At 34.3% G+C, this 27,564-nt stretch overlaps 1 protein-coding gene across 4 annotated transcripts in view; it reads left to right on the top strand.

The window, feature by feature from the left end:
• Ctnna3 (catenin alpha 3) overlaps positions 1–27,564 on the top strand; it is a 1,740,232-nt gene that overhangs the window by 1,661,927 nt on the left and 50,741 nt on the right. For all 4 annotated transcript variants that reach the window (XM_074078977.1, XM_074078976.1, XM_074078978.1 and 1 more), the window contains 2 exons: positions 14,054–14,159; positions 26,663–26,797. In XM_074078977.1, the coding sequence (XP_073935078.1) occupies positions 14,054–14,159; positions 26,663–26,797 (241 nt within the window). The remainder of the gene's footprint in view (positions 1–14,053; positions 14,160–26,662; positions 26,798–27,564) is intronic.

The raw sequence follows: 27,564 nt of genomic DNA, 5'->3' as shown, positions 1-27,564 counted from the left end.
TGTTTGCTTTCATCTTCTGTGTGCAGAATTCCTTATAGTATCTTCTGCATTGGTGGCTTCGTGGTCATATATTGTTTTAGTTTCTGTTTATTGTGGAAGATTTTTATTTCTCTGTCAACTTTAAATGACATTTTGCTGGGTTGAGTATCCTAGGGCTGAAATTATTTTCATTCAGTGCCCAAAATACTTCATTCCTTTCTTGCTTTTAAGGTTTCTGTTGAGAAATCTGTTGTTATTTTGATTAGTGTACCTTTATATGTTACTTGGTTTTTCTCTCTTACAGCCTTCAATATTGTTTCTCTGTTCTTTGTTGTTTTAATTATGCCATAGGGAGTTCTATTTTGGTCAAGTCTGTTTGGTGTCCTGGAGGTTTCCTGTACCTGAATGTGCAAAACTTTTTCAAGATTTGGGAAATTTTCTGTTATTATTTTATTGAATATATTACATATCCCTTTGGCTTTCTTGCAACTCTTCTCCTTTTTCAATGCCTATGATTCTCAGATTTGGTCTTTTGATGGATTTGCTGAGTTCTTGTATATTCCTTTCACAGCTCTTGAGTTGTTTGACTAAGCATTCTGTTTTTTCTTTAACTTCTATTTTATCTTTGCACTCTGAGATTCTGTCATCTACTTGTTTTAGATTGCTGGAGTGGCCTTCCACTGTGCTTTTGTTTGACTAAAGGGACTTTTTATTTCCAGGATTTCTGTTTGATTCTTCTTTGCTGAGGTTTTCCATATCTTTGTTCAACTGCTTTTTATGTTTTGTGTTGTCATCTTTAATTCATGTATCTCTTTTTTTACAGTGTCCTTTGTTTCCCTTTGGTATTTGTTAAAGTCTTCTCTGAGTTTATTTGTTCTATGTCTTCTAATGTTTTTTATTTGTGGTGTCTTGAAATTTCTTAAGTGCATCTTGTACACTCTGGTTAACCATGTCTAGTATCTCCTCCATGAGTTTCTCAGTGATTTCTTCCAAGATTTTCTCTTTGAGGGTTTTTTGTGGGCATTTGTGGGCTCCTTAGTGATATTTATCCTTGTTTTGCTGGGGTCAGAAACTCAGTACCCATTGTCTTCATTTCACACTGAATCCTCATTGGATTGGATTTTTTTTTGGGGGGGAGGGATTGGTTTCCATCCCTTCTTGTTTTACCCATCACTCCAATTGATGCTGTGCAACTATGTTCTTGATAGGCTAGTTGGTGGTTTTAATTGCCTGTTTTCTTTCCCTTGATTTAAGTTTTGTGTTGTGATTGACTTGGTTGTTAGCTAGGTTGATGTGCTCTTTCTGTCCCTGGCCTGGAGATATAATTTAGCAGTAACAAATCCACTAGTTCAATGCAGACCAGTTGTTTACATATTATATAGAAACCCCTTGGTGATAATATCTATAAACAGTGGGAGTTGGGGGGGGAGGTAATGGTTATCAGGCTAGATATAGAAATTTAGGTAATTGTTAAAGGTGACACTAAAATGGAGGTGGTGGGAAAAGGGGACCCGGGAGGAGATATGTGGACTGCTGGCTTTTGTCATCCTTGTGTGTGTTTTGGTGTATTTCTGTTGTCACAGTGAAGGGTGCTTGTTCAGGGATTGCAAGGGGCTCGAATTGTGTACAGTTGGTTTAGTAGACTAGTCACTCGGTGGTGAGTGTGTAGGAGGGAGAGGTAGTGTGGTGACAGGTTGAGGAAGGATAGGAGGGGAAGGTGAAGAGGAGGAGAGAGTGGATGAGAAAGGGGAAAGGGACAAAAGGTAGTTGGAAAGGAGAACGATGGGTTGTAGCACAGGAAAAGGAGGAAAAGTGAAGGGAGTAAGAATAGCGATAAGAAAATAGTGATGGTAAAGTTAATAATACAGAAAAAAAAAACAGTTGCAGAAACAACAAAAAATGTTTTTGGTAAAATTTCTGGAGCTTTCCTTAGGTGTCCAATCCTGGTATTGGTGGTTGGCATACAAGTGGGAGCTCTGATGTGGTCTTACCAGATGAATGGCTTGTGAGTAGTATTTGGTTCTTCTGTCCACAAGGCAAGTTGCAACTGGGAGCTGAGGTAACTCTTTTAGTGCAGGTTGGTCAGGGCTGTTGTTTTTACCATGCAACAGCAACTCTGTTTGGTCAGCTACTCCCCCAGCAAGGTAGGACAATTCAGTTTTGAGTACTTCCCTCTGTCCCATGAGACCAGCTCCAGGATCCACCACCTGCCCTGCATTGAATGGCTGACTTGTCACCCCATCCCCGCTCTCAGCCTTTGTGTGACTCTCCCAACATCTTCTTGGTGCTACTGACTCTTCTGGGAGGTTGGCTTGTAGCTCCACCCCCACTCTCAGCCTTTGTTGCTTTTCATTCACTGAGAGTTGGCACTGAAAGTTCAGCTCCTTGCCCTTCCCCCATTCTCCAGGGCAGGTTCAGTGTTCTACCCCTACCTCTGTTGTTTGTATTAGATTACTGCTTGCTGTTTATGTTTTTCAGTTTTGTTGCTGAGGTGGGGGGTTCAGTCTGCCCAGGGGATATGCTGGATTATGTTCCCAGGGGGTGGGTAGGGGAGTTGCATGTGTGGGATGCTCACCTGTTCATTCTGCAGATTCATGATGCATGGCATAGGGAGGCTCTCCACAGGTTAGGAGTCCAGGATGTCCCAGAGTTCAATTCTGATTGATGCTCTGTCTTTTGCTTGTTGGGAGAAAAAAAGAAAAAGAAATGGCCAGGGCTTTTTTTCCCAGGGTGGGACATGCCTTGATCGCTGTGCTGCGCAGGATTTTTGCAGCTGTTAGGTGCAATTAAAGGCTGATATAAGGGTCAGTCCTTGAATTTCATGTGCACCTAATGTGATGGCAGTTATTATTTTGGCTAGAAGCAATCAGAATTACCCCAGTGTAGCTCTGATGTCTCAAGGTGGTTTCTGGAGTCAGGGAAGTTTGGATTTCTGATTCCCTATTCTAACTGTCATTTTGGATCTTTCCCTCTCCACATCTTTTCACAAAAAGCAGAAAAGTTGAGAAAAAAAGAAAAAAAGAGAAAGGAAGGAAGAAAGAAAACCTAATCCTATTTTATATCCATTCAGTATAGTGCAGTCTGACCAACCTGTAACTCTCTAGCCTGATATACTCAATATAAAATCAGGTCCAAATACTTTATACAGCATGACTCTATTTTATCCCAGAGTAAGAAATTTTTAGAGCAAGGCATATGCAGATGGAAGGATCACCTAAATAACCATGTTGTTAAATAACTACTGTTTTAGAATATTGCTTCTGTGTCTTTTAACTGAGGAAGCATTAAGTATGTTGTCACATTTTGCATTAGATGAAAAATTGAGCATTAGGTATGACCATGGGAGAAAGTAAAAATAAATTAATTAATAACAATAATAATAAAATCAATAATGTACCTGAACTGGAACTGAGTATTTGAAATTTTAAAATCATTCTCTCTAAAATTGACTTTGTGTGGTTTTACTATATATAAGTCAATAAAGTATGTGAATCAATTGAGAGCAGCAATAGTGGCATATTAACATAAAAATGTGCCACTTAAAACATCATCTTAAGTAGTAGTCAACTGAATAGACCAATTGAAAATGAAACACTTACAGTGTACTAAAATTTAATAAACTGTCACTGTAACTAAATAGAGTAGGGAAGGGGAGCATGCCAAAGAGCAGAGGGTGGCTTCTTATCGTCTCAGAAATAACAGACTTAAGATTGGTGGTGAGTCAGACCCTTGAACCAGTGCTGTGCCCAGTAGGTCTTGACTTAGTGGCACTTTTGCCTCTGTGTGTTTCCTTCTCTAGACCTTAGCACAACATTGTGTCATGACCAGGTTAAGATGCGAATTGATAGGCTTTGAGAAGGTCAAATGCTAAATAATACTGGCTTAATTATATTGTTTTCCTAAATTGAAAATGATTGTTTTCTGAGTCCATCAAATTTAGTCCAATATTAAAGAAGCCAGAATATTGTATTTGTTTACGGTGAAGCTGGAAAAAATGTCCAGCCTCTATAAATGATCACGTACATGATTAATGTCGAGGCCATCACCAGCAGAAAAAAAAAGGGACTCCACCAGTCAGGGAGTGTGCTTATATTCACAGTGCACTGGTTTTGATTAATGTGCATACTCAGAAAAAATGTATAGAAGGCAAGAAAAGACCTGTTTTCAAATGTTAGTGCTAAGTACAGATTTCCCATTATGTCCTAAGAGAGTGTCCATGAATAATGACTTACAGTTTCTATTTTTGGGAAGATAGGGGGACATGGCAGGGGTAACTTTCCTGTGTGTGATGGATAATACAAACAACTTACCTTGTCAATTCTCACTACTCATATGAATTTGGAGACTCAGCACTGAGAAGTTTATTCTATATTTCACAGTTGAAATAATCAACTTCTTTCATGAAGTTTCTTAAATAATTTTAATTATAATGTTGTCCTTCAGTGATCCCTCAAAGAATGCAGTGGGTATAGTTTCTGAATGACTTATGAGAACATATTTTGGAGTTGTCAAGTCCTGTGGGTCTCAAAGAGGAAATGAGTTCATATTATGTTCACCTGAAAAATCTCCATCTCTTCCAGAATGAGACTTTCTTCTGCTTGTTGTCATATTTGAGAGTGTGATGTCTTTTCAGGGTATATGTTTTTCATGTGTGGAGCTAATAGAACAGAAAAACAGATTAAATTTAAGGTGTGATGTATATGATAAGGAGAATAGCACCAGACATATAAAGGATCTGCAAGGGACCCCTGATTGTCCCAATTTTCCAAATTTCCCCAGGTCACTCATACTTATATGAATTATAAGTAAAGGCATAAATGTCAGCAAGCCATTAAGAACCAGAAATATGAGCTTTCATAACAATTGGAATAAAACAGGATATTTAAAAATAAGAACTAGAAAAATCAGAGAAGCAGCTTTAAAGTTGTTATCATTTTGTCCCAGTCAATTTAACCCAAACTCATGGAGACCGGTAGCTTCCTCGTAAAAGGCAAATTTAATTGCTTGGTAGTGGTTCTTGAGAACCATAGTAGGCTTAATAATGACTCTCTAGGATGTTTACCTCCTAACTCTCAGAACTGGTGTATGTTACGTTACACAGAGAAAAGGACTTTGCAGATGTTATTACATTAAGGATTTTGAGATGAAGCAATTATCCTGGAATATCTGAGTGGATCCATTATCACAGGAATCTTTACAAAAGGAAGGAAGAGAACAGAAAAAAGAGAGTCCTCTTGGTAATGAATGAAGCAGCATTTGTAGTGCTATGCTTTGAAGATGGAAGGGAGAACCACAAACTGAGGAGTGCAGGCAGCCTCTAGAAGCTGATAAAGATGGCAAGGGAACAGATTCTCTATCAGAGCTTCCAGAAGAAGTGAGTCCTGCCGACACTTCAGCTTTAGTCTAGTGAAATTTGTTTTCGATTTCTGACTTCCAAAATGTAAAATAATGACCTTGTGCTGTTTTTAGCCCTCATGTCTCACTAAACTTTTGGTAATTTGTTACAGCAGCAGTAGAAAACTGGTACAAGAATTGTGTGAGGATAAGGGGAATAAATTCTAGTTTTGGGTTATAGAGGAAGCAGTGAGAATTAGGATGCATGCAACCACTGGCTATGGTTTTCTCTTTAGAGCTATGCATGAGTTTTCTTGCCACTGGATGAGTAGATGAGTGGTAGTATTTCTTAGAAGGTCTGAGATCTTTAGAAATAACATTAAAACTCAATCATTCAAAAAATGTCCTGTCACTAGAAAATGCATCTACTTAGAAACCGCAATTTTTGCCAGTGTTAAGGGTCACAGTTAACATTAATAAGTTTGTTGTTTGTTCTAATAAATTGATGATGGTCAATATTGGGCCCCCTTACTCAGTTACATGTCTCCATACACCAAAAGTCCATTGGGAGATAGCAGTTGTGACTTTTTCCTCCCTAGATATATCTACTTTCAGACACAGATAGAATGGGAGGGAAGGATGGAGAAGAAAAATCTAAGTGCCAGATTGCCGTTAAAAGAAATTGAATATAATAATCTTAAACTAGGAGTAGTGAAGAGATTCGGTAGAGATGCACAGTACACATGTGCATGGAAGCCATGCTAAGACTCTCTGTATAGCTATCTGTAGTGTATCTCACACTAGCAAAACACTATATCTTTCATGTTCTCTTCAATTAAATCAAAGAACAAGAGGGTGAAACAGATTCTGCCCAGAAACAGGGTTGGGGGTTGTGGGGGAAAAGTGGCCCCAACAATGTATACACATATGAATGTAAAAACCATAAAATGAAATAAAAGAAATTCAACCAAAGGGGGTAATTTCACTCTTGATATTTGTTCCGGTAGACAGAGAATGATAATTAGACAGTATTCCACTCAAAACAATGCCTGGGAGTCTGTAATTCTTATATATTTCTCAGTAATATCTGAAATGCTCCACTGATTCAGCAGTATCCATTTAATTCTAGAACTTTAAGATAACTAGTGACCTAAAGACCTATGATGATACTTTCACCAAGTGATTTATTTTCAATTGGCTCCAAAAGTATTAATGACTTAAACTCCTTGCTATTCAATTTTAAACTGATCTGTACTCATATATCTTGGGGACCTTTGAACTTCTAAGACTCTATTTTTTGATTTATAAGGTGCAGATAATAAATTTTAGGAACAGAGGAGCCAGCAGAGATGAGATGTGCACAGTTATGGTGGCATTCATGATTGGAATGAGGACTCATGAGACAGTGCAGTGTAAAAACTGCAGGACTTTATGCAGCTGTGTTGGTTGTGAGAATCCAGTGAAAAATAGTTAGCAACTGCAACAGCACCTGGTACACAGTAAGCACTTGTTAAAGTTTGTTACTTTGTAAGCTTTTGGTAAAAAATTAATGCAGAAAAATATAAAATCTTCACATTTAGGAAAAGGCAAGTTGTCTGTTTTTACTAATGATGAATATTGAAATATCTGTCTAACTGACCTCTATTTCACCCACAACTTAAAAAGAGATAAGCTTTATTAAAGAAGTCATTTGAATCTTACTTTTACTTACTACTGTATGTGTTTAGTGGGGTTTTTTCCACCATGTGATCCTTTTCAGTTCTACAGTGTATCCATAATTTGATGTAACATTAATAGGTTAAGGGAAAGTTGGGGAAATTGGAGACTGGACAGAAAAATGATTTGCAACTCAAATCTCATTAAAAAACCAGTTTTTGAATTTGTGGAAGGAAATCCCTACTGCCTACTTACATTTGCACACACACCCAACAATGATAAATAATATAAAAACCAAAAGCATTCTCTCAGCTTGATTCCCAAAAGTATCTCTGAAATAAGTCCCAACTTTGTTTCATAAACAAATATAATGTTGAACAAGAAAAACTATCATTATAATGAACAAAGCAGAACATTTTTAATTTTATTTTTAATAATCAACCATCTATATTGTGACAATTTCAAAACAAGAAATAAAACTGGCTTTGTTCCCAGACAGAGCATATGTCTTAAAATTTCAGTTGCATTGATGAAAGAACTCTTGGTTCTCTCCCAGTTTTTCCTGCCTGTTGGTGCAATCCAAATTTTCAAAAATTCTCTACTGTTAAAATGAAAATATATATACTATATATATATATATATATAGAGAGAGAGAGAGAGACTGAGAGAGAGACAGACAGAGACAGAGAGACAGAGAAATAGGATTTTAGCATCCCTGAGATTACTTTCAGAGGCAATGTCATAAAATTCTTTCTCTTTCTTTCCTTTTTTTTCTTTATTCATTTATTCATATGTCCATATATTGTTTGGGCCATTTCTACCCCCTACCCCCCACCTTTTCCCTCTCCCCCCCACCTCCTTGCTTCCAGACAGAACCTGTTCTGCCCTTTTTTTCCAATTTTGTAGAAGAGAAGACATAAGCAATAATAAGAAAGACAAAGCATTTTTGCTAGTTGAGGTAAGGATAGCTATACAGAGAGATTCCTAGCTGAGCCCAGTTAGAATACATTTCTCGGCTTTCTATGTAATGATATGAGTCCGTGTGCCTAGATTCTGGAGTGTGAATGGGAGTGCTGTGTGTCAATTTCTCTCCTGATTCCCCCAAGCTTCCTGTGAAATCCTTACTTTCTTTCTTTATGGTATTAGGTGTGTGATTGCAATGCATACAGTACATTCAGTACCCTGAATAGCTTAGGGAATAAGAGTTCTAGGAGTTAGAAGAAACCAGTATTCTTAAATAACTCCTTGACTATGATGTGAGAGAGGAATAAACTTTATTGTGCCAGGTCACTGAGAAAATTTTGGTATTATAGCCCTTAGACCAAATAAAATGGAACAAAATAATAACTATATCTATAATTATATGATACAGGTATTTTTTAGACAAGTAGCTTCCCTCCTTCATGGAGCAACATCTTTTTTGTACTTGAATCCCAAAGGTCCCTCATGACACTAATTACTCAAGATGATTGTTAGCTGATTATTCACTTGCTGATTTTCCAAGGACTTTTAAAGAGTCCTCAAAACTAGCAAATGATACTTTACAAGAGAAAGGAACATCCAGAGGGAGAAATTTGCCTAATTAAACTTTCATGTTTTAGTAGTAGAGGAACAGTGTGTCCTTGCTTGAGTTTGGTACCTGTCTTCATCTCAGCAGTTTTAGTTGCTTTCATGATAATTACTTTTTGTTTGTTTGTTTGTAATACAGAATTAGAAGTAAGGGAATTCTGGTAGTTCCCTTGTAGAGTTAAATCATGAATCTTAGGAAGTTATACTATCATAAAGACCTGTCATTAAATGGAAATAAACTTTGCATAATGAGATAAAGAACAATCTTGAATAACAATAACAAATATACAAATAGTTTAACTGTGTAAATATTTCATATTCTTTTCTGCCTGAGTAAAAGGTTGCTATAGACAAGAATATAGCAAATAACACTAGCAGCAGACATAAGAAAGAACTAAATAAAATCAATTCAGTTGATATTATCTGGAAAGTACTATAATTTTTAATTTTAAAAATTTAAAGGTAAATTTTTAGGAAAAATTATTTGCAAAGGAAGAAGAGAAAGAGTAACATAAATGAGCATCTACTATGTGCCAAGTGCTTTATAAAGCATTTGATTTTATGACCCATACCAGGTGACAAATGTCACAATCAATATTTTAATGAAGAGAAAATTAGCTAAGACTAAGCGGCAGTACTAGAGTGTAAACAAAAATGTATATCCAAAGTCCATACTCATTTCACTCTACTTTATTGAAGTTAATTCAAACATTATAAATAAATAAAACAACTTTGTCTAAAATTAAGATTTACTGATTAAAAAAATCCATCTATTATATTGATAACAAACATCAAAGGGAAATCTTCCATCTAGCTTGCCACCTGAGGTATCTTGAGATTGAGTGCAGTGTTTAGAATCTAGGGAGAAAAAGGAAATGTAATGCGAAAAAGACAAAAAAAAATACTATCTCAAGAAAGAGCCCCCAGGATTGTGGGCTACTGAAGCCATTTTAACTATTTGCCATGACTCTAAAGTCAAACCTCTGTAGGGCGTTTTTATTTTGCTTGGACACAACTTTAGGCAAGTCACTGTTGCTGGTCCTATCTAACAAATCCTAAATCTAACCATGGTTTTCTTTGCTCAGTGTTGTATTTATATAGCTCCCAGCAATGTCTAAAATCTTTTAATCTTTTAATTTTGATTTAGTGTGTTTTATGGGAGGCAGTACACCATAGTTTCTAAAAGCAGACTCTTAATCAAGATTGTGTAAATTTAAGTTCCTTCTCTAATACAAGCTGTGTTACTTGCTGCAGATATATTTAGCTTCTCTCTACCTTAGTTTCCTCCACTGAAAAATAAGGATAATAATAGTTCTGAAATTAGTGTGTGTGTATGTGTGCATAGTGGCTAAAGTAGAAAATGCTGAATGTATTTATTATTATGGAAGAAAAGACATACTATCATTGTTTTCACTTATTAAGTGAACTATGATGTCATGGTACTTATCCTAAATTTCATGTAAGTATCAAAAGGAAAGATTTTGATCTCAAAAAGGGGAGTATTCTCAAAGATTTAGGGGACTACAAAATGTAGACAAAATAATTAAGCTTTCTGTTTTAAAGCAAAAGCAGAAAATACCAAATCATTTAAAAATATTCTCTGTCCCTAAATAGACAAAACAAGTTCATGAAATAACTTGGTACTCTTTGCTCTCTGGAGATTGAACACAGGGTCTTGTGTATGCCAGGCAAGTGTTCTGCCATTTGAGCCAGGCACTTTAATATAACATTTTTGTTTCAGAAATAGGGACTCCTGAACTTTGTCTAGGTTTGCCTTGTAGTCAAGATCCTCCCACCTCTGCCTCTTGAGTAGCTGGGGTTATAGGCACACACCTGCACACCAGGCTTGGTATTTTTTGTTCTTAAACCAGAGCCCTAATTAATGGAGATCTTACTGATCATCTCTACTCTCTTATTTGCTTAAACAAAATAGAACGAAGAGAGGACTCTACATACCAGAAATGAGAGTGAGAAGTCAAGATTGGAACAGTATCAGAAATGGATGGCAGGTTTTGTTAAATGAATGAAATAAATTTCAGTTATTCCTTTCAGTCACCTAAATAAAAATTTCGTGACATTTTCATCTTTAAGTTACTACAGTTTTTTCCATTATTCCTTCTAACCTACTTTAAAAAAATTTTTTTAAATTATTTTTAATCGACAAAATTGTCTGTACTGTGTACAAGAGAATGTTTTGAAATAAGTATGCATCATAGAATGGCTAAAAAATAGGCACTATCTCAAATCATTGTCATTTGACAACTCCAATAACCCTCCTTGTTGGAAAGTAAAATAGATTATGTAGCCACTGTTTATTAAAGATTTCTGGCCTCTGGTTTCTTTAAAATCTTTTCAATTATTTCAACCCCTACTCCTTCCTCCTCGGGGTATCTTTCTTTGAAGGCTCCAACTCAATGATTTGACACACACTTTGCTGACAAGAAATCCAGAGAACCTATTATGAAAATGAAAGCAACAAACAACTTTTGAATGTATTCCCCAATTTAAAAAGCCTTCATTACATATCACATTTCAGGAAGAGAATGTTAAAAATTTATCATAGTTTTAGTAATTGTAGGTTCCCCTGGAAGTTTGCCATGATATGGAATCATTTGTAAAATGTGTAGTTTGTATGGCACTCTACAGGAAGCTTGCCAGGCAATACATTTAATTAAGAGTGTGTGGAAGGGAATAATTGTGGTCTGTCATAGTAGATTATCATTCCTTTCAAGTTCTAAAACTTATTGGTAGTTTTAAGAGTGTGGTCTCGTTACAAGGTTGGTGTTTAAAGCTAGAGGTAATCTCTCTTTTATCAGCCCAGGATTTTTATATGGGGAAATATATTAATTTGAGAAGAAGGATACATTAGTTATGTTCCATAGATATAACTCTTTGTCTATTGCTTAATCTTTGAAAACCTTAGCTGCTCTCCTTAGAAGCAACCTTTGTCAATTGTTTAAGACCTTGAAAATTGATGCGTTGCCTTTTGGGAGCTTAGACAGCTTTGTTTAAGTTTAACTTTCTCTGGAGATGCATAGAAATAATGAAATGCAATGCTTTTTTTTAACATAACCATATGTGTAACTTCTACTTCTCCCTGATGTATAAAGTAAATTTGATAAGAGCAACTCAAATAGTATAGTGATTAATGTTTTATTTTTAAATTTTTAAAGCAACCTATGTCAGCAGATTCAAAGAAGTGTTATGATAACCATCTCAAGGGCTAAATTTTCATTGTTGGACATATTATTCCACGTTTACAGGAAAACTTGCTTGTAATAATTTTCAGAAGCACCCCGGAAAAAGGACTAATAAGAGCCTCTTTTCGGGGATACATGCAGGGCACAAATATTTTGGTATTCAGGTTCTCAAGGGTAGAATTCTCTGATTGTTTTGCTTCATGTGAATCTACTCTGTTTTTGTCACTACATAGTGTTACATTTCTCAGCGAACAAAGACATTTCTCTGATAATAAATCTATCAAATTTAACATTAGGGTGTCTACCTCAAGTTCCATCTGACATGTAAATAAAACATAGACAAAGATTATTTTTACTCCTCTCCTGGGACTCTATTATATATTGGCCTCTCAAAATGGTTTTTTTCTTATCCTTCTTCTTTCCCACTTTGTTATCATACCCTCCCTTCAAGCATAAAATCAACTGCTCTATTGAACCCTTTCTTTAGAGTCTCACTCTCTACCAGGGACAAGGAACAGAATCCAATAATTAACATTGTGGCAGTCAGCATGATAACACTCAGTCTGTGGTTAAGACAGAAGAAGTGTGGGGAACAGTGACATTAATTCAGGTAATCATTCATCTATTTTTTTCTGGAAAGAGAAGATAGAAAAATATCTCATTCTTATATCCCAGTCCAGTTGTACACACCTCACATCTTTAAGGAGAGGGGCTACTAGTTTAAAAAGGGAGGTATTTGACTCCCTTTCACAGTAATATGTCAAAGCCAGCATCCATTTTTCTCTGCAGAAATACTCTTCTTGTATCAAATGGTCACTGAAGGAACTAAGGTAAACTTGCTGTACAAATGGGAGAAGTGCACTGTGTACTTTGTTTCCTACCCTGTGAAAGCAATCCAACTTTTATTCCACGGCATTATGGACCATATTTTTCTTAAAGGAACGAGTATATTTTTGAATTCTTATTTTGCTTAAAGCAATTTTTAGAGATCATTACAGGAATGAAATCATTTGATTCCTAGAATGTACCTGTTGGGCAGAGCTGCTGCTTTCAGTGAAGAAATTGAGGCACAAATAGGTTACAGATCTTGTTTGATTTACATAGTAGAAAGTGGTCTGGTGCAGGGAAACACATCAAGATAATGTGAATCCACATTCACAAGTAACTACTACGATACTCTTTCATTTTCTCTTATTTAGAAAGAAGAAACTAATTACAAGCAAAGAAATAGATTTAGGGAGGATAGAGAAGGACAAAAATAAAAAATAAAGAAGGATACATGACATTCTAATAGGCATCACTGGGACTCTGAAATTACACTTCCTACTTATTGCTGTAGGAAATTCTTCTATTTCACTCATACTCTATGGCATTCAAGTGACAGAACTGAGAAGTGGGTAAGCAAGATAAATAAAAAGACAACCTTATATAGGCACCCAGGCCACTGCTTCTCACTTCCAACTCCAGTGTTCTCCTGGCTAATCCAAACTGTGTGCCTGGCTTGCCTCCTAGGCAACTGATTTTATAACACACAATTGTACAAAATAAGGGTAGATTATTATTTGGGATGAACAGTAATGTACAATTTTAATACTTTTGATGAATTTTCCTCAAGCCTAAATTCATTTTTGTCTAGGAGACAATTTTTACTCATGGCAGCAATGGCATCAGTATTTTCCTTTGAAGTGATGTTGAATAAATGGATTTATATAGGTAAGGCTTGGATAGTTTACTCTTTGAAGCAGGAAGGACCACTGTGGACCAACTGAGAGGAGAATTTAATTTATACTTCAGTTGTAGAAGTTCTAGATTATACATTTCTCAGACCCAGAATTTCCATGTTTAAATTAATTATGAAAAAGAGATAATATGATAAAAACATAAGGCAATTAATAGGAAAAGTATAAAAGAAAAATTAAGAGGAGCCTTAGGGATCAAACTGGAATATTGAATGTATGCAATGTCCAAATCATAATTTTTCTTTCTATAATCAGGAAAGGAGTTTTACCTTTAGGCTCAGGTCTACCCAGAGTGTCTCTAAGTTGATATTTACTGTAAGAAACAACTTGGAATTCTAATAATGGAAATTACCTTGTAATTCATGAATTGTAACACAATAGACATTCATTTATAAAAATTTTTCACTTAATACTTTCATCTAATTGGAATCTATCCAAGACCAATGTATATAAAGCTAATCACCAGCAATTTGTTTTGCAAATCTTTTACATATGCATATATAGATGTCTATCAATATATAGCTGGATCTATTTTTAATGAACCACTGTAAATATCATGCATTCTTTTATTTTCAGGGGCAAAGGACCACTAAAGCATACAAGTGATGTGATCTATGCAGCTAAAATGATATCTGAATCAGGATCAACGATGGATGTCCTCGCTCGGCAGATTGCTAACCAGGCAAGTTATTTATTTACAAAGGGACCTGGTGAAAGTCTTTACTAATGGCTCTATTTCATCCAAACATCAATTAGAACAAAGTGGATTTTTGTATATTAGATATGTTTTCTAAATTATAATTATATTACTTTCAAATTTTACAATATTAATAATGTATAAGTAGTGTACATGTAATTCTAAGAATGCTTAATTATTTTTACAGAATTGTTTTACCTTTAAATATATTCAAATTCAAAAGACTAAAATTTAGTCTTTTGAGTTTCAAATATACTCAACTTATTTTAACTGGCTGTAATAGCCTAACTGTGATGTTATTTTTTTCCTTGATATTTTAGATTGCTTATTTTTGCTCTTCAAAAATGAAGACATTTAAAAATTTCATTATGGTAGATTTTCTGTGTCAGCAATATATTATGGCATGATCTGTAAAATTAAAAGATAATCAGTAATTAGTTGAATACCATAGTGAAGAGATAAAGTGCAGTAGTATATAGTTCTTGTGGCAGCTTGGGTTTCCTTTCCTTAGGTATCTCTCAGGTTTGTTTCAACTTTCTAAATAGCAGCTACATTATGAAGTACCTTATACTTAACTTTAATTGAAAAATCTATGAGTTTCATTAGTTAATGTATTGAGAAGTTCAATTAATAGTTGAGATAGGATATAATATTACTATTAAGCTTTCATATTATATTTAATTTCACAGTACATATTCATTTCTTTAGGGGAAAAATACACTACTATTTTGGCTTTGCAACTAGTTCACATTACTTCTTGCTTATATGCTTATGGGCAAACTTTATTGGCTACTTCTTATGGTGATTACTGTTATTCTTTTTTAACTTGTTTGGAAGAACTCAACTATTAGATACTATATTTGTGAGTATAATGAGGATAAAAAAGTAAAGAATAATTCTATCAGAGAATATATTTTAAAAATTCCTTCACTATGCATATCTTTTCAGTATCTTGCTATGTTTTATTATAAAAATTTATTAATCTGTTTTTAATTAATAAACAGATAGATTGAGTATACATAATCTGAAAACACAAAAGCAATCATGACAATGAAAACGTTTTGGATTTCAGAGTATGTGAGGTTTAAGATTTTCAGATTAAGGATGCTCAACTAATAAAGTCTATGCAATTTTTCATGAAATCTAAAATTTGGAGAACATCTTTTCCCAAACATTTCAGATAAAGGAACTGAACCAATATTTAGCATTTATAAATAAAAATAAAGTCAGTCCTAATGTAAGTCAGAATTTACTACTCTGAATAAATGACTGAAGTCCACATGTGTCTGTGTTTTTTTTTGCTTTAGAATTTTATTGGATTCACTTTTATGAGAGACTAAATATGGCTGGAATAAATGAAACCATAGAACATTGTACAAATAATTACTGAAGTTCCTACCTATGTTCTGTTTATTTTAAGATACACAGTTTTCAAAGTGCAAATAATTGTGTCACTTTGAAGTTTTTCTTATATTGTTATTCTTCTTTAATCTGACCACAACACCTTAAAATATGTATTTTCACAATACAACTTTATTAAATACGCCCTTATTTTTAGCATTCTTCAAATTGTAGGGGAGAATATAAAAGCATTGTCTTATTTCCATATAGTTTTGATATTTTATGGGAAAGTTGAAGCAGTCACGGACTAATAGAGAATTGTGGATGACACTCTTTGGCCTTTTCCACTTTGTATTGTAGAGTAGTTTCAAATTATTACCTCTATTCTGAATAAATGAGTCTCTGAAGAATCAAAGCTGAGAGTAAAGAAACTGATTTAATTATTATAGTGACCATCTTGGGAGATTGTCCGTGGATGTATTTCTGATTTTATTTGATAGATTGATATACAAATTTGACCCATTAAATAACTGAAATTCCTCGTGGAATATGACTCAGGAATGTAAACAAGATGATTTTCAGTGTCTGCATTTTGTGCATAGATGATGTAACAATTGTGGTGGGCATTGGTATTGTCTACTTTGATCAATCTACTAGTTCACATTTTATTAGGATGTATTCATTGTACAAGGAGATTCATTGTGACAGTTCTGAAGAGGCTTTCATTGTGCATGGGTTATATTGCCCCTATTATCTCTCCCCACCAACCCCCTCTCTGTCCCACTTAAAACAATTGCAAGAGGTTTCATCATTCTATTTCATATATGTATATGAATCCATCAAACATAGTCCCTCATCTTCCTCTCCTCCATTTACCCTCCTCCCTCCCACAAGTTTCCCTCCTACTAGTTCTCCTTTTTGATAGTTTCTTTTTTTTTAAACTGGAGTTTCAGAGGATCAGTTGCCAGTTAATTTCCACTTCTACATTATACAAACTTGAAATATACAATTTAGTACTTACCCATACTATCAGATTAATTTAGTTTCATTGTATATAGTTTCAGAGTTCATGTGCATAGACTATGAAGTAAAATCAAATTTTGATGACTAATTCTAAATTTTTTCACTCCTCTTACCTAATTTGCTTTCTTGAACATATAGTTGTGTGCATACTAGGTACAAGTCACTACTCAGGAATTGCTGTTAACTAGTTAGAAAGAGAAGAACTAAAAGCTTGTGTTTATTCATTTTTCTTTGCATGTATTAATTAATTAAAAAAATTTATGAAATACAGAGTAATAATTTGATACATGTAGACAGTATGCTATTATCAAATCAAAGTAATTAACTTTTCTATCTCCTTAAACTTTTTTTGTGTGAAAATACTGGAGTTTTAACTCAGGACCTCACAGTTAACTGGGCAGGTGCTCTATTACTTGAGCCACGCCACCATCCCCTTTTGCTTTAGGTATTTTTCAGATAAGGTCTTGCATATTAAATAGGGCCATCCATGGAATTTAGTCTTCCTACTTGTGCTCCCCACATAGCTGGGATTACAGGCATGCACTATCACTGCCCTGTCTGGCTTGTTTAACATGGGCTCTCAATAACTTTTTATTTACATATAGTAGTTGCATTTTTTTACATAGTATAGTGTGATAAAACATTCTCTAATGTTAAGTACCCTCAGTTAAGCTTATTTCTCTGATTCACCCATCATCTCTTGGATTTCAGAACTGTTTCAGGGTGATGTGGAAGTTTAAATACACCATCCAAGAGGTGACAAAATTATAATATAAATATTGTCTCAATATATATCCTAAAGGACAAGGTATTTTTAATTATCACAATTCTTAAACATTTTGCTTATAATTAAATAGAATGATAAACTAGAGAAGTGGAATACAAATGTAATACTCCAGACTCCTGGTTCTCATTTCTTTCTATTTCTCATACTATATAGTATTTTTCCATTTTAGCAAACATTCTAAATTTTGATGTATCAACCATTACTTCATAAGATAGCATTCACCACTGCCTCTGACATGGTGTGTCTGAAGTCTAATTACTCCTTCTTTGTAATTTCGTCAACCAAAAAAGATATTGAGGTTATTGACTCATTCTTTTACTAATCACAAATCAGTATAATTAAAGTCAATTTTTATTGTTAAATGCATCGACATTCAGGTTAACACAAGAAGAGATGACATTTTAAAAACAAAGAAGTAGATGCCAAATTGTATACAGTGCACTCAATTATGAACAGAACAGCTCACAAATATAATTTACACTGATATCTTGAAAAATATTGTTAGTACTGGCCTCATTTGAATTGTTTCATGGTGTTGTTAGCAGTGAAAATTTTATTGTAATGAAATAAATACTAAAAATAAAATCCTGGAGACTTTATCATATCAATACTACATGTCTCTTAAGAATACAATTCTCAGAAGCACCTGTGGTCATTTGTGTATTTTGATGCTGTTATCTTCCTGAGATTTGTTTCAAGTGTAGTTATTGATGCTTAGATAGATTTTCCAGATTGAAGAACTCCTGCTTTATAAAAACAAATACCTAACAGCTTCTTGGGAATTAGATTTGTTGTCATCCTTGGAGTTAGTTTCCCACTTACAGAGAGGCTCTCTTGCTAGTTTTCCTTTTATTGAATATTGGTCATTTTCTCACTGAAACAATGTTTCAAGTGCTTTGAGGATGAATATTCAGCTTCACTTTATGTATAAAAAGCTATGGCCACTGGAACAAGGGACAAAAGAAGAAGAGGTTATTTCATTGCAGGAGCAGAAGAGGAAGAAAGAGGAAATTTTTCCTTATGCCTAACTTTACCAAAAATTTCAAGTAACTAGATTTGTCTGAGTTACCTTTCCACTGTCCTTCCCACATCCTGGCACTGCACCATGTGCAGAATAATGCATTTTTATAGTTTTTTTTTTAATCTAAGTATTTCTTTGGTTTACAAATTTCAGGTAACACAGAAAAGGTAATGTTTGAGTTGTAATCTGTTGATTAGAAAACTTGTTCCTTCTGAAAATTTCTAATGGGAGCCATCATACAGTTTAAAAATAGGTTGGGCCTACTTTTCTTTACCTCTGCTGAGGAGGGGAGATCTGGTGAAGATTGAAAAATCTTCGTCTTTACTATGATTATCTTTCAAGGCATATGCCACATTTTTAATGGTAAAATCAAGTTGAAACTAAAAATGAATATGAAACAATTCTCAAACTCAAAACAATTTCAGACTAAATAAGGAAATATGACAAAACTTTAACAGTATATATAATTTCTGATAAAACCACAGTTATGCATTAAGATATGTTACCAATCATAGTTTCCCAGATATAACTCTCAGAAATCAGATATCCAGCCTTAATCATGTGAGTGAGTGTTGTCTGTCATTGAGATGATAAAGGAGTTCCAATGAATTTTTACTTCCCTACATCTTTCCTCTGTTCTGTTTCAGAAAATTGGGCTTACTAAACAGCAGCCGAAATAGGCACAGGAAGACATAAAAACATTTCAAAGAATGTTGAGGTTTCTAGTTATAAAATTATCACAAATTAATGCCTGATCATATTTAAGAGCTGGGAGAGAAGAAGGAGTTCTTTCACTAAGAGGGTTCATATAAAGAGAAAACTAGTTGTATTAGTCCATTTTTAGTTTCTATAATGGAATACTAGAAGCTGCAAAACTTTACAGAGAGAAGAGTTTTATTTAGGTCATAGTCCCGAGGTTCAAGACCCAAATCTGGTAATGGCTTATTGCTGGCAGAATTCCAAGGCAATACAGGGCATCATGAGGCAAGAGACAGGGAGTACATGTCTCTTCTGGTCTCTATTCCTCTCCTTATAAAGCTACCAATATTCAATCATGGGAGCTCCATCTTGATGATCTTACCTAATTGTAACCACCTCCCAATGGGCCCACTTCTAAACTTCATATTTGGATTAAATCTCCACCCTCTTAATACTGCACAATTGCTATAAAATTTCAACACATGATACCTTGGTAAATATACTCAAACCATATTCAAATAATTACAATAGGTTTTATAGTAAGCAAGATAAAATGTGAAATAATTGAGTTAAATGTGTTGAGTCTGAACTCTTCACAAGACACTGAAATGGGACTTGGAAATGTGTAGCTACATGGGTACTGTGATGATGGGCTGTACAGTAGAGATATGAAATTTGTATTGTGTGAATGGTAGATGAAACTACAGCAATGTGTGCATTTTTTTTCTAAGAGGGAGAAAAGAGGGCGCATGACAAAAGCTGATATTAATATGGATGGGCAAAAGAAAAACAAAAATCTTACAAAGGAGATCAGAAATATCTTGCTATGAGAATGAAAAGAAAATTCACTTACAAGAATTAAGACAGAGTAGAATTTTGAGAAGATAAAAGGATCTAAAATCCACAGAGACACATCAGGTTGAAGCTGAAGTAAGTCCAATGCATTTGGAGATTAGAAAACTATTAATGATATCAATGAGATGAAATTCTGTAGAGTGGAGGAATTGAAGCCAGCTTCCAACAAAATAAGAAAATGAAGAATCTGCATTGAAATATTTAAGGGGACATAGTCTTAAAAGAAATGTGTGTGGTGTGTGTGTGTGCCCGTGTGTGAAAGAGAGAGAGAGAGAGAAAGATGGACTGCTTTTGTTTTGAGGTTTAATGTTGATGGATGCAAGGATCAGAAAAAAAAGATATTTAAAATTCAATTAGAATAGGATCACTGATGATCCTAAGCTGAAACACAGGTGAAGAAAGCAGCCTTGTGGGAAGGGAAGGTCAGGAACATGGTGCATGCACTGCCATTGATAACTTAAATTTCTATTCTTGAAATTCACAATGATATCTAGTATTTTTCATTAACAAACTCTGTTGTCTTAGCAGAATTTAAATTGTTATCTATAATTGAAAAAATCTTGGAAAATGTTTCTTAAATAAAGTTTATCCTCCAATATGGGCAAAAAAAATCAGTAAGATTATGGAATAAAGGTCTTTAAAAGTATTCCTTTGCTAATTGAGTCTCACAAGTCAAATTGAATGGTCATAAACATAATCTTCCTCTTTTATTAATTCATGAATTCTGTCTTTGTACCATGAATCTTACTAGAAAAGCAAAAGCTAGTTTAATATAAGAAAACCACTTAGGCTGACATGTCATCTGTTGACCTGCAGTGGTTGTCCTTGTGTTTATAAAACTTAAATTAAGAAAAAAAAGTCCTTATACTGCAGAGCTTACTAGATGTCCCGGTCAACAACCCCTGTCTTAGTAAAGTGGAATCTAATATCTGAAGTGTGACTATGGTATTTTAACATTTTATTTACCAAAAAGTTCTTAGCACTAGTCCTTTCAAAGTTATCTTGTGACTGAATAATACTCTATTGTACATATGGACCATGGTTTCTTTGTTCATTTATAGATTGTTAGGTATCTTGGCTAATTCTGTAGTTTGGCTATTGTGAATAGTGCTGCTACAAATAGGGGTGTGCAGCTATCTCTACTGTATGTCAATTTACACTTTTGGGTATATCCCAAGATTAGCAGGATCATATGGTATTTCTACTTTCAGTGTTTTGAGGAGCCTCCATACTGATTTATATAGTGGCTAGTTTACATTCCCACCAACTGTGTGTAAGTGTTCCCTGCTCCCCCCATCCTTCCCAATGTTTACTGTTTGTTTTCTTTATGATTGCCATTCTGACTGGGGTATGGTGGAATGTCAGTGTAGTTTTACATTTCTTTGATGGCCAAAGACGTTGAACATTTCTTCATGCATTTTTTGGCCATTTGTACTTTTTTGAGATGCCTCTATTCAATTAATTTGTCTGTTTATTAATTACATTATTTGTTCTTCTGTTTAATTTCTGGGTCTCTTCATAGAACCAGAGATCATAATGTTGAGTGACCTAAGCCAAGCTCAAAAAGACAAATATCATGTTTTTCTCATATGCAGAATCTAAACAGCATTGTCATCATCATACATGATTTTTAAAAGTGGGGCTGTTTGGTGGGGGGATCCAACAGGAGGGGAAAAAAGGAAGGAGAGGGTGATAGAAGGTGAATATGATCAAAGTACATTGTGTGTGTATGTGTGTGTGTGAAAATAGCATAATAAAACCTACCAAAAACTTTTAAAAAGGTAGGTGAGCCAGGTACTGGAGCCCATCGCTGTAATCCTAGCCACTCATAAGACAGAAATGAGGAGGATCACAGTTCAAGGCCAGCCTGAGCAAAAATTTACTGAGATCCCATTTCAACCAATTAAAGCTTGACATGGTGGTGCATGCTTATCATTCCAGCTCTCCAGGAAATCTACACAGGGAGGATTACTGCTCAGGCTGACCTGGACATAAACACAATACCCTATTGAAAAAAAAAGTAAAGACAAAAGTGCTGGGGGCATGGCCCAATGGTAAAGTGCCTGCCCAGCAAGTCCAAGGCCTTGAGTTCAACACTTAGTGCCACCCCCCCCAAAAAAAAGAAAAACAAAAAAAAAGGGAGGAGAAGGGAGGTGCATTAAGAAAGCATAGTACAGGGAGTGAATTTGATCAAAGTATATTACATGCATGTATGGAAATATCACAATGACATTCCTTTGTACAATTAATTTGTATTAAGAAAACTACTTAAAAATTGTTCACATAAAAGTTATTTTGTGCAATTTCGTTTATTTATTTATTTATTTTTATTCATTTATTCTCATGCATATACATTGTTTGGGTCATTGCTCTCCCCCAATCCCACCTTCTCCCCTCAGCCCCCTCACTTCCAGACAGAATTTTTTCTGCCCTTATCTCTAATTTTGCTGAAGAGAAAGTATAAGCTTTTGTATGTGGGAAAAGTAAAGTTGAGAATGTGAATATTCTACAAGTCTAGACAGCAGTTTTTCCACCACATGTAAAAATATAAAAAGTTTGAAAAATAGTATTTGATTTAAAATTTTTGTCTATACAAATTAGATATAGTTAAGGTATACAATGTAACAATAAAAAATGAAAAGTTAGACTGCATATTGGGAAACAGTTTTGTCAACCAAATATCTGAAAAAGTGTTAATATCAAAATACATAAGGAACTCACACAACTCAATAGCAAAATATCCCAAACGACAAACCAAATAACCATTTAAAAATGGGCAAAGAACCTAGATAGGCACTTTTCCAAAGGAAAAGTACAAATGGCCACTGGAAGGATCAGAATGATCAATTACAAAATGAGCAAAGGAACATTCTTACACAGAGAGTGAGTCATTCTTCTGCTTCTGCTTAAGAGCTGAACCCAGATCAATACATAGAAATGATAGTGTTTGAAAAGATGGAATGCTAATTACCATGATTCAATCATTATTTATTGTATATGTATATCAAATAAATATATACCCCATAGATATATACAAATATTGCATGTTATTTTTAAAAAATCTCAGAAAGACTTTCCAAATGTCAATGAGGAAAAGGACTTTAACAACTTTTGAAGCATGGAAATTTACCAATTAGTATGTTTTTCTATTCTTCAGTTCAGTAAAACTGATTGGCTGCCATCATTTGGTATAACCAAGATTCTCAACAGTTACACAAATGGTGAATTTGGATCAAACAAATTTAACTTTAAAAGTTAAATTTCAAACTCTATGCTCCTCTGACTCATCTTTTCCTTAGTAGAAATGTAGACTCTTCTCAAAGCCTTTATAGTGTCTCTTGAGAAAGACTTCATATTTTCTTTAAACTTGGCTGGTTGCAGCATGGCTTATTGTCAAGCATTTAATTTTTGGTATACAATGTAAATTTTTTCAAGAGTTATATAATGTGTGTATGTGTGTTTGCATGTGTGTGAGTATGTGTGTGTATGTGGTACTGGGGTTTGAACTCGGGGCCTTACACTTGCTAGGCACAAGCTCTACCATTTGAGCAACTGCTCAGGCCCTTTTTGCTTTAGTTATTTTTCACAGAGTGTCTTGTGCTTTTTGCTACAGCCAACATCATGCCAAGATCCTCTTATCTACACCTCCCACATAGTTTTTTTTTTCTGGATGGCCTTGAACTGTGATTCTCCCAATCTCTGCTTCCATGTAGCTGAGACTATAGGCATGTGACACTATGTCCTGCCCCAATAATGCCAGTCTTTAAGGAATAAGTCCACACTAATCAATCTTAGACTCTTTAAGTGAGAGAGTCAATTTACAAAACCAATTTACAGTTGGAGTGGCATTTTCTTTGTACTATATGAGATATAACTGACTGACATCATTTGTAGACCACAAGGGTAAGGAAGTGGAGACAAATCCTGTTAGAATATAAGCTCTACCAACTAATAATTGGTAAATTAATTAAGCTCTCTGTACCTTGATTTCCTCCTTTGTTAAATTGTAATGATAGAACCTACCTCATGTAATTAAGTGATTTCTAAAAGAACTATATAGGCAAAGTATCTATAAAACCATGTGATAGATAAAACACAGTATGTGTCAGGGACTATCACTGAGGCCATCCATAAGAACAGAGAATAGATAAGAAAATTTCTTGTGCAGAAAAAACTGCATTTGGAATGAATGTTATAATGTGGACATAATTGTACATTCGTGTGAATGAAAAAAATAATAAATTCAAACCATTTACTATTTCTTAGACTTACTTTGAAAATTGCACAATATCAATACTAAGCTTTATTCATGTGAAAGGTATAGCACCTCACCCAGAGAAATACTTAATAATAAAGATTCTTTTCCAGGGCTGGGGCTGGAGCTCAAGTGCTATAGCTCCTGCCTAGTAAGTGCAAGATCTTGTACTCAAATCCCAATACCTCCAAAAAGAGAGTCACTTCCTGCTAAGGTAAAGTGATGATATAACTTGCTTCCCTTCATTATAGGTAATTTCTCATCTGTAAAGTGGGGAAATTACCTACATTTCAGAGGTTTGACAGTTGAGTGAGATGATACACTTAAATCATTTAACCTGGAATCTGACACATAATAAGAACTCCACGAAAATTACAGATTGTTGTTCCTCTACCATCTCTTTTTCTTTATCTTTCTCTCGTCCCTTCTTCCTCTTAATTAGCTACAATTTATCTTAAAGAGATTTGGTGATCATTTTTAATTTCCTTATAGAAACTTGAAAAAACCCATTAAGCTCAAGTCTTCATATCATTTTCACTGATTATTTATCTGACTATCATGTGTCAGCCTAGCCACACATATGCCAATTCTTATCTAGCAGATAGGTAGAATTTCTGCAGAAGAGTTTATTCGTTGCAGAAGAGTTTATTCGTTTGCTTCTTTATTAGTTATTTTGACCTTTGGAGTATTTATGACCTCATTTGTATACACAACCTGTTGCTATGTAGACTCAATTCTAACAATATAAAAGAGAAAAGATATCTCAGAAATCTTCCAATAATACCCCATCTTAGTTATGAATTACTGTTGGCCTCTGTGTGCACAAGTTCCACATCTCCCAATTCAACCAACAACACGTGTACTGTGTAGGTAGGCCTGAAATGATTGTAACTGTGCTGAACTTTTTTGTTCTTGTCATTATTCCCTAGGCAACATAATGTAACACTTATTTACATAACATTTACACTGTATTAGGTATTATAAGTAATCTAGGAATGATTTAAAATGTACAGGGAAGATGTGTATAGGTTATTTGCAAATGCTTTGCCATATAACCTTGAGCAATCTTGGATTTTGGTATCCACATAGATCCTGAACCCATATCCACATAGGTCCTGAAACCAGTCCCAGTGGATACTGAAGGATGACTGTCCTGGACAAATGCAGAAATCAATGAAGTGTTTTCTGACCTTTCATCCTGCCTTATAATTTGTAGTTTAGGTCATAAGAATCAAAGCTTTTTAAATAACATGTCATAATTATAGAAATAATATATATTTCATGATGTAAAACATACAAAGAAAATGAAAACTATTGATTGTCTCGGGTCCTTTGATTATGTTTACATATTTCTTTTCCCACATGTTTTAAATTCACATATTTTACAGAATTTGTTTAAAGTAGCATAAAAATTTTTAAATAGTGATGTTTTACCTTCCAAAAACCATTTCCCACATCCTTTGAAAATATTTTCTATAGATTATATAATGTCACATTGTATAGATAATATAGTTATACTGTTACAGTCTATAGATAATAAATATAATGTTACATTATATAGATATACATTCATAGTCTTTCCATTACTTTAGAACATTTAGGTTATTCCCATACTTGGCTACTATAAGCCCTGTGGCAATGAATATCTTTTTATATAAATCACTGTCTATATTTCCATGCTCTTATGGAAATTTATTATAAATGCAATTAAGTTGGAAGGGTTATTTTTAAAAGATATGTAGTCAGTGAATAAGAGAAACAGCACAAACTCTAACCAAGCTACTTACCATGTAACAATGAAGTTCAAAATTGTTTTCCAGGAAGGAGTCCCTTATAGAAACATAACACAGTTAGGAAGACTGTTTGGTAAAGCAATTTAATACATCTCTGAAACATGTACATTGTCCATTTCTTGTCTTCAGTTAGATTATAGATGTTATCCAAGGTACAAATGATTTCTTTTGTCTGTAACAGCAAAGAAAACTTAAGGCTGAAAGTAATAGAGCAGAATGAATTCCATTGTAGATTACTTTTTATTCCACAAAAATAATAGGAGACAAACAACTTCAAATTATTGACCCCAAAGAGTATGCTAATAGTAATTCTAGGTGAAAAATGTAATCTTTATTCTTTTTTTCTTTCGATGGGACTGGGATTTTAATGCAGGTCTTTGAGCTTGTGCTTTACAGCCCAAGACACATTTCCAATTCTTTAAAAATGTAATCTGAAGGCTTCGAACCTCATCACAAGTTAAAGGCAACTATTTTATGACCTTCTTATGTCCAAAAATTTCTGTAACATTTATGTTGCCTATGCTGAAATAATTAAGGTTGAAAAGGAATATTCTGATAGTAGAGGTTTATAAGAATATACATAGGCTTGATCTGTAAAATGGAGTTCACAGGGAAGTCGCTGCCTTATATGGTATCTGTAATGCTGTATTTTCTCACTTTGATCTGCCTTATTTGTTTTGCTATTTCCATTTTTATCTTTTTTTGCATATTTAGTGTCCAGATCCATCATGCAAACAGGACTTGCTGGCCTATCTGGAACAGATTAAATTCTACTCCCACCAACTGAAAATCTGCAGTCAAGTTAAAGCCGAGATCCAGAACCTGGGGGGAGAGCTCATCATGTCTGCTGTAAGTACTGCCCGGCAATTATACCACCACAGGTAGAAGATGCTAAAAGCAGAACAGTTATGTCCCTCTCACACCACTAAATCTTTTAGATAATTTTAGATTAGGACAAACTCAATCAGAGTTTGTATAAAAATGCATGCAATTAAATTTGCATGAACTCTTGTCAGATTTCTTTAAAATATTGAACAGACACTACATATTTTTATTTACTTCAAAGATTAAAGAATAAATCAGGGTTTGCAAACCACTTGGATGAGAAATGCGTGTTAATTTAGAGCATAGTTTTCAGACTTCAGAAAGTGTACAGATGGAACTCTGAATTGAATCCTGTAATGTTTCTAAAATAAATGAATGTGGAATTGCAAATTAATAACATGATTGCTTTCTTGCTATTAATTGGTATTCATTTTCTACTTATTCACTTTCACAACATAGAAATTCAGGTCTTGAGTTTTAATTTAAATTTCCATATGTACTTTTAGAAGAAAAGTATGATGAAACATTAGAGATTCAGAGGAACTTGCATAAATTCTTTGGCAGCCTTCAGTTTTGTGCTGCTTTAAAATTAGCATGGCGGAAATAATATCTAACTTTTTCTACTCATCTTTTAATAACAGTAGATCATTGCTGTAGATAAGGTGTCATAATAAAATAATATTTGATATCTATATTGGATATAGTTAACGGTGACTTTAGGAAGGGCATGGAAGAAGATTGTAAATTTAAGTTAAACATTATGAACATTCTGGAGCTCAAATTTCTCAGAA

Source organism: Castor canadensis, chromosome 7, assembly GCF_047511655.1.
Source record: "Castor canadensis chromosome 7, mCasCan1.hap1v2, whole genome shotgun sequence".
Lineage (NCBI taxonomy): Eukaryota > Metazoa > Chordata > Mammalia > Rodentia > Castoridae > Castor > Castor canadensis.
Note: the sequence above shows the minus strand (reverse complement) of the source record. Positions and strands in the feature narration are given on the sequence as shown.